Source organism: Microcaecilia unicolor, chromosome 3, assembly GCF_901765095.1.
Source record: "Microcaecilia unicolor chromosome 3, aMicUni1.1, whole genome shotgun sequence".
In the NCBI taxonomy this organism is placed as follows: domain Eukaryota; kingdom Metazoa; phylum Chordata; class Amphibia; order Gymnophiona; family Siphonopidae; genus Microcaecilia; species Microcaecilia unicolor.
Window position 1 is genome coordinate 191,031,898 of NC_044033.1, and position 8,322 is coordinate 191,040,219.

Below are 8,322 nucleotides of genomic sequence, written 5' to 3' on the forward strand. Positions count from 1 at the left end.
GCCCTGGATGTCCTCCCCACACATACTTCGCATCACCCTTGTGGTCTAGTGGCTTGCTTCGGGGCAGGCAAGGTCCCCATGCTTTCCTGCCCACTGCCGCTGATCCTCTTGCTGCTGCCACTTGTTTAAAATGGCCACCAAGAGCTCAAGCGGCAGCCTTGTAAGACTGCCGCTTGAAGTCTTGGCAGCCATCTTAAACAAGCGGCGAAAGGATTAGCGGCAGCAGGCAGGAAAGCGTGGGACCCTTCCTGCCCCGAAGCAAGCCACTAGACCACCAGGGTGATGTGAGGTATGTGTGGGGAGGACATCCAGAGCTGGATGGGAGGGAGGGAGTTGAATACAGGGTAGTCTCTGTTTCCCTTTCCTTTCCGCGGGAACCCCGCAGGACCCGGGTCCATCCCTGCAGGATCCCCGTGGACCATGGTCCTTCCCCACGGGATCCCCGTGGTATCTGCAGGGATCCCACTATCCTTGTTCTCGTGCAGCTCTCTAATGTGTATTCAGATGCAGAGTTTTGATAGGTTGGTATTTCAGGCAATGCTGTACTCCCATCCAATGGAAACTGCTTTGATCAGTCACAGATATCCAGACTGGAGCATGGTTACATCTCTGTTTTTATTTGTTTCCCTTATTAATCTAGAACAGCCAAGATTATGGAGGTGGTTTTGGTTGTGATCTTTTTTTTTTTTTTTTTTTTTTAATTCTCCCCTTGTTTTGGTATCCTGGCTGGGTGGGTGGAGAGGTGGTAGTGACTATTATTTTTCGGTGGCTAATGAAGCTGAAAAGCTTATATCCAAAATAGAGATGGTTCTAGAAGTTAATGAACACTCCCAATTGGTCTTTCTTGCAGTGTGACAACTGATATAAACCTAGTTATCTGGTATAGAGAAGTAACCCAGAAATCCTGTTTGCATTGTGTTCTGGCCTCTCCTCTAAAACCCTTTTCCTTGTTAGCAGAATAAAGATGTGGTGAGAGGGGAAGTGCCTTCGGATGAGAGTCTTGCTGAATCTGTCACATCCCAGAATTTCCCAGGTAGGGATGCTCAGCATATCTGTGGTGAGAGGCATCTTATGTATCCTTCTGCCAAGCAGAAAAGATTTGTGGCTTTTCTGATTCTGTAAAGGCCAGTGATTAAGTCCTGTTTTGAATTGTAATCTCTGCCAATTATCCACTAACTTCATCCACAATTATTCTGGAACTGCATTTGTTCATGCCACTGTCATTGATCCTCTATGTACTGAGTTATGTCCTGGAGAAAATCACCTGATTGTGTGTGTGATCTGTTTCTCACTGCTACTGCAGTATCTGATCAGTTCTGCATCATTTGCTTTTGGCTGCTTCCACTCTGATGTACAACTGTTAATTTAACAGTCTGTTCTTGCTAGGCAAAGCTTCTTTCAAAATCTCTCTTTCAGCCTGTGGTTCCCTGACGCGGACTCTGGATAGTGGCATTGGAACTTTTCCTCCTCCAGATTATTGTGGTGGGACTCCAAATAAAATCATCCCCAAGCTGAAGCCCAGAGAGCCACTTATTGCTGAAAAGCTGCCTGTGCTTCCCAAAGCCCCACGGAAAGCAAGGACCCTGGAGAGAGAAGTGCCGAGTGTGGAAGAAACATTGTCAGCGGGGCAGCATCAGAGTGTGCCAGCATTCCACGCACTGCTGGCCAGTCCAGAGACCGCGCTTGGAAACAGAGTTCACAAAATATGCAAAGAAGGTTGGTAACCCTGCTAGGGGATTCTGTTTTATAATATGCTTGTTTCTACTAAATGTGGGGCTGATGCAGAAAGGCTTGTAGTAGAGCCACGCACACAGATAGCTAAATATATTCGGATTTTATGCACCGAAAACTTGCAGCTGATGGGGAGAGAGGGTGTGTCAGATACACGAGCACAAAAGTTGGCCTGAGTGGAGGAGTGGCCTAGTGGTTAGGTGCAGTGGATTGCAGACCTGAGGAACTGGGTTTGATTCTCACTGCAGCCCCTTGTGACCCTGGGCATCACTCAACCCTCAATTTCCCCTGGAGTGGAGTAGAAGCTTAATTGTGTGTGGTAGGCTGAGATCCTGGGGACCTGGGTTTGATTCCCACCACAGCTCCTTGTGACCCTTTGCAAGTCACTTAATCCTCCATTGCCCCGCATAGAAATAATACTTAGATTGTGAACCTATTTGTGAGACAAAGTACCTGTACAGATATTTGTGTGTGACCTGCTCTATGCATATGTGTAGGCTTGAACAGTATATCAAATGTGTTAAATAAAATCAAAAATGCGAGCAGTAGTACCATCTCATTTCTATGTATAACTATGAGCCTTGCAAAAATTTGTGGGCAGGAAATTTTCTGACGCTCATAGGTGCAGAAGAACAGGCACTGATATATGCTTTCATTTTCCTCGAACAGTCACACATCTGTTACTTCCCGTCTATCTTTAAAACTTGCAGATGCTTACTTCTGGTTGCAAAAGAAAACCGGCAGTTAAATCTCAAAAACTGGCATGAAATCCTCCACTAACCCTTCTACACTGCCATGGAGCTGGTGAAAAATATCTTGCACTATGCGTGCATCAGAAGCCACTGTTTTCTGCATTATACAGAATACTTAAATGTGCTCATTACTATACATTTTAATGGAGTGTGCAGTTTTGTTTTTGCACAAGATAACTTACTTAACCCCGTTCTGCATTCTGCGCTCAATAATGTGCATGCATACCCTGCAGGAACCACGCAGCTGAGCTCTCGGTAGCTATCTGCATCAACCTCTGTGTGTGGCATAAATAAATTGGCCTATTACTTACTAAACTGCATCACTTTTGGTGTTGACTGGTAATCAAAGCTTGTACACAAGTTCTTTCCAAAAATACTAGGACTAGGGGGCATGCGATGAAACTACAGTGTAGTAAATTTAAAACAAATCAGAGACAATATTTCTTCACCCAACTCATAATTAAACTCTGGAATTCGTTGCCAGAGAACGTGGTGAAGGCAGTTAGCTTGGCAGAGTTTAAAAAGGGGTTAGACGGTTTCCTAAAGGACAAATCCATAAACCACTACTAAATGGACCTGGGAAAAATCCACAATTCCAGGAATAACATGTATAGAATGTTTGTACGTTTGGGAAGCTTGCCAGGTGCCCTTGGCCTGGATTGGCTGCTGTCGTGGACAGGATGCTGGGCTTGATGGACCCTTGGTCTTTTCCCAGTGTGGCATTACTTATGTACTGTAAAAGTCGCCCAAATTTGGACACGATCTTGAGTCACGTGCGCTACTAAGTTAAGCCATTAACGCTCAATAATTGGCTGCTAACAATCAATTTGGTGTTTCAGTGGCACTAATTTGGAGTTGGCACATGCAGCTGACTGCACAATCATATATATATATAGAGAGAGAGAGCCGAGCCTAAATTCTGTCATGTGCAGCCCGAAAGGGCGAGACCATGGGTGAGGCATGGCTATTCTCAAAAATTATGCGCAGTGTTACAGAATTGGGGGGATGTGCACCCAACTTGCACATGCTGGTTTCAGCAGGCATAAATCCTAACGCCTAATTTTACTCATGGGAATCTGTGCTACACGTTCTATAAAAGACACTCATCCTACAGTGTCCCTTATAGAATAGCACTGAACGCCGCTTACTGAATCTAGCCCAATGGGTGTAGAGCAATGTGCAGCCATGAGCGTTTAGATACCATTTCTTCCAAAGTGTACAGTATATGATTGAACAGAGATAAAAGTAATTTTTTTTTGTGGGAACTAAACATAATCAGGATTTAATATCAGATCTGATAATTGGTCTAAAATGAAACATTCCTCACCTATTAAAATTTTACATATTACCCTGAATAATAAACTTTCCATGGAACCACTGATAAATAAAGTCACTAATTAAAAGTTTGTTCTATACTATGAGAAAGTTATGGGCTATTTGTAAATATCTTCCAGTAGAATTTTTTCGACTGGTAGTGCAGTCTCTGATTCTTAGTAAACTGGATTATTGCAACATTGTCTATTTGGGGTTGCCAAAATATTTGCTGAAGAAAATCCAGACTATCCAGAATGTTGCTGTTCATTTAATCTTCTCGCTTAAGAAATCAGATAAAATTACAGATTATTTTATCAAGCTTCATTGGCCTAAAGTTGAGGCAAGGATCATTTTTAAATTAGGATGTCTGTTGTGGAAGATAACCTAGGGTGTAGGATAGCAGCTCCTATTTGCTTTTCCAAGTACCCAGGGTATCACTTCCAAGAAACTTTTATCAGGTCTATTTGCATATCAAGCAGTTAGATTCTGGGAATTTTTACCATCAAGTTTGAGATTTCTTACCCAGCTATGGCCTTCTTAAAAAGAACCTTAAAGCTTTCTTATTTAGTAGATATATGATCAACAAATACACAGTTGTTAATTTTAAGAATGATTTGATCTTCTTTTCTTGCCAAGTTGTGACATCCTAGGCGAATTGTGTCCTATTGTCTTGCTGTAACCTGCTGAGAACTATTTGGATATGGTATTAGTGGGCTACAAGTGGCTTAACTGTATCTTTCAATGGTATGCTTACCTTCCTCCCCACCTTTCTTTTCTTCCTCATGCTGTCTTTTTTTATTTTCTGTCCCCTTTTCTTCAATTTTTATTTCTCCTTTTGGAAGCACCTAAGCTGGGTATTTGAGCTGTGCGTTTGGTATTAACCCTTCACTGCTTGTATTTATGGCCAGCGTGCAGCAGACATCTGGCACAGCCCAAGCGCATCCAACACAGCAACAACTGGACCTTCCCCAACTTGAAAGCCTCAGCTGGTTCCACAGACACGTTCTTGTCCAGCAGCAGAGATGAGGAGGTGCTGCACAGCTCTCTGGGGGTAAGAGCCATGGAAGAGCACAGTGGAGTGGGGGAGAAGTGGGATGCTTTGGGATAAGCAGAAATTAATTCCAGGAGACAATCGATGCAGGGAGTCTGAAGGAGAATCGCCACACACATTTCTTAAAAAAAAAAAAAAATGTACTATAGATGGATGCTGCATGCTGTAGGAGCTTGATTTTTGGAATGTTTGTTTTTACATTTTGTAGTATTTGTTGGCACTTTTTGTCTATAACAAGACACACCCAATGTCTTTAAGTATTACATTTGTTTGAAAAGGATACTAGTTTAAAGGTTTTATTGAACATTTAAGGGGGTAGTTTATTAAGGTATGTTATGGCCATAATATGTGTTACCTGCCCCTTATTGTGCGTTAAATGTGCATTATATTACCGTAACACAGTTTCATTTAAGATACTACAGGATACATAGTAATAAGATGCAAATCACGCAGATGCATGCAGACACCTCATTGCTATTTAAATTTTATAATGCAGCTTGCGTTATTCCTGGAAAATTAATGCCAGCAAAAAGCATGCATTATTTTTCCTGTCCAAGAACATCAGGCCACTAAACCATGGCCCATTGCTCCCAGGCCACATCTTAAAGGGACAGGCCAGTAATGGCTGATAGGCCCTGGAAAGGGGGTATATGATAGGGGGGCCTTCCAGGAAAGGGGCAATCATTTGAAATCCTTGAGGTCTACTGGGGATGAACAAGAGCAATCCCCAGTTGCTTTATTCCCCTGCTGGCACTGGGTTGAAAAGGGCGACTGCGACCCCTAGCAGTAGCCTTGCAGTACTGCAGCTACGGGTCATGCTGTCGTAACCTAAATGGCAAAAGGTTCCTTGTCGGAGGAGAAACCAGGGAATCCTACAGCTCCTCAACAGCTAGGGGAAGCACTCCTGTACAGCCACTGCACCACAACGCCTGTCCCCACCATCATGATGTATCTCCCTTCAGTTATTCTCTGCTCAAGTCTGTACTCCAGTTTGCCAGTCTCCTTCATCTCACCTCTGTTCCTTTGAGTAGAACACCCAAAACATCCTCCTGTTTGTACATATCTGCTCCTGCCCTAAGATGGAGGTTTCTGAATTTCTGGGCTTTTGTGGGTCTTTTGTATTTGGTGTTGTGTTTTACGCTACTAAAAATGTCCTTTTAAATTGAGTTTAGGTTTTATATTATTTATTTATTTATTTGGGATTTATGAAGAGATTCACCCAAGGTGGGGTACAGCAGGTACAGTTAACATAGAACTTACAATTTTGATAACAGCATAACAATAGTAAAATGACCAAATATAAACATAAATACAGTGAATGAGGTAAACTTGAAAATAGCAAATTGAAACCTAATAATAGGACTAACGTGAAACAGAATCAAAAATATAAACATTTAACAGCACTGAAATTCAAATAACAGAGATCAGTTTATTCCAAATTTTGGTATGAAAATAATGCGTTAATTCATTAAAGCTGAATTAAAGATTCTCTGTATGGGAAAGAAATGCTATTCCATTGCATTTGTCTCTGGAATAGTTATAGTGCAAACCGTTTTCCTCAGCATAATAGCTTACCAAGTTCAAAAACAGCAGCAGCATAAAAAGGGGCAGTTGGGAGCAGAGCCTCATCTCTGTGTGGCAAGCTGGGAGTCTGTGGCTGAAACCTCTTTACAAAATTATTTTTGTCCCAACAGAGCACCAAAGGAAGCCCATCGGAGGCGAAGAGGTCCAGTGACATGTTGCATTTAGCACCCCACTTTCCTGGCAGCAGAACCCCCAGCACATCTGATGTGGGAGAGGAAGGAGGCGCTGATATGAGGTCTACAGACACAGGCCAGGGACAGGCTGGGTTAGAGAACTCTGAATCCTTAAGTGACTCCCTGTATGACAGCCTCTCGTCCTGTGGGAGCCAAGGCTAGTGCGCCTTGGTCTCCTTGGCTGTTTCACTCATAATGCCCTGGACACAGCCCAGACAATGTCACAATAGCAGAGCACCAGTCGCTAGTTCAGGGATGAAAACCTAAGACATGGTTCCTGTAATGCTGCCTCTCTTGGGGATGTAAAGGCTGCTTCACCCTGGTAGCGTCTGTTCTTCTTCCTCCTCCTCCTTCAAGGTGTCTTGTTAAATGGCAAGATTGATGACTGCAATGGGTTGTTTTACGTTAACCAGAGTAAGTTGTCTTGTAAAGACCCATGCAACAGGGGTCGGAGTGCTAGCCTATCAAAAGGAAAGCTTGTTAACTTTTATTTTATGTTTTCAACAGCAACAGATCAGTTTTGCAGGCTTGATACTACAGGCTAATATCACACCAGAAATTTGATAGCAATTAATTTACTGCCACCGGAATATAAGCGAGTCTTACTTCTCTTGTCAAGATATTTGCCAATGTTGGCTCCAGGCTCAAATACAGATGAGAGATCTGCTCTGATCCTACGAGAGCTGGACTCCAGTCACATCTTAAAGATTAACTTTGGTGGGCTGCTCTGTCACTACTAGCTTTCCCTTGCCTGCCTCCCTCACTAGCCGTTTGCCTCTCCTTACCTGGTGCTGTTCTCCACAAAGAATTATTTTACATTTATCTCAGGTCCTTTCTGCCTCTACCTTCGTTTCTTACCTGCAGGAGAGCCCCCTTGTCTGCGGCCTGGAGATTTGCTTCTGTTGTTCACAAGCACTGCAGGCCCTTCTCTTGGGTGCTGGTGGGCCCTCAGCCTTCTCTCTGTCCTGAGGCCCATCATATGGTGCTATCTGACATGCACAGCTTCATTTATAAACTGTTTTTCTCCCATTTTGTGCCTATGGAAAAAGTCATTCATAAATCCTGCCAAGACTTTAAGCTTTCAGACTCTTATATTTGTTTGTATTTTGATTTTACTGATGCTCTTATTTTTATTTATATAAGTTATTGTGAAACAGCCAGTTGTCTCTGCTTTTTTCCTTTTAAACAGGAATTAAAGTGAACTCCATGTTAAATTGCATCTTTTCTGTGGTTGTATGAAAGCATTTGAAAACAATGTGCTTCCTAGTTCTGGTGGTAGATATTTATATTTTAATACTTAACATATAGTAAAGTTATGTAGGAATTCCAAATGCACAGTGAGGCTAAAGAATAAGAATCAAGTGGTAGTCTTTAAGTTGAAGCACCAACATCCCAGAGTAAAATACTAGTTTCTGTAAGAGCCAACACTGGGACTATGATTCAGATTAGTTCTTCTGAAATAAAGACAGCAAACACATCATGTGTTCTGGCTTCACATTAGGAATAATTAAGGTTGTGCATTTGTTTAAAAAATGCAATGAAACAAGGTGTTTTGTTTGACAAATAAAATTTTTCCATGAACAAATGGGATGTTGGCGCCATGGATGGAATAGCTCTGCTAAAGTTTAGAAAGGTTTAAAAAGAGAGTCCTTTCTGAGCATGTATTGATCACCCCCGCCCCCCCCCCCCCCCCAAAGCATTGTCAATCCATTTCCAG

The 8,322-nt window shown here is 42.5% G+C and overlaps 1 protein-coding gene across 3 annotated transcripts in view; it reads left to right on the plus strand.

Annotated features, from left to right (window-relative positions):
• NCKAP5L (NCK associated protein 5 like) overlaps positions 1–7,470 on the plus strand; it is a 99,568-nt gene extending 92,098 nt beyond the window's left edge. For 2 of the 3 annotated variants that reach the window (XM_030196842.1, XM_030196843.1), the window contains 4 exons: positions 955–1,033; positions 1,417–1,716; positions 4,706–4,848; positions 6,543–7,470. In XM_030196842.1, coding sequence (XP_030052702.1) covers positions 955–1,033; positions 1,417–1,716; positions 4,706–4,848; positions 6,543–6,767 — 747 coding nt within the window. In that variant the 3' untranslated portion in view covers positions 6,768–7,470. The remainder of the gene's footprint in view (positions 1–954; positions 1,034–1,416; positions 1,717–4,705; positions 4,849–6,542) is intronic. The other variant, XM_030196844.1, reaches the window with a different exon arrangement.
• The last annotated feature ends 852 nt before the right edge of the window (positions 7,471–8,322 follow it).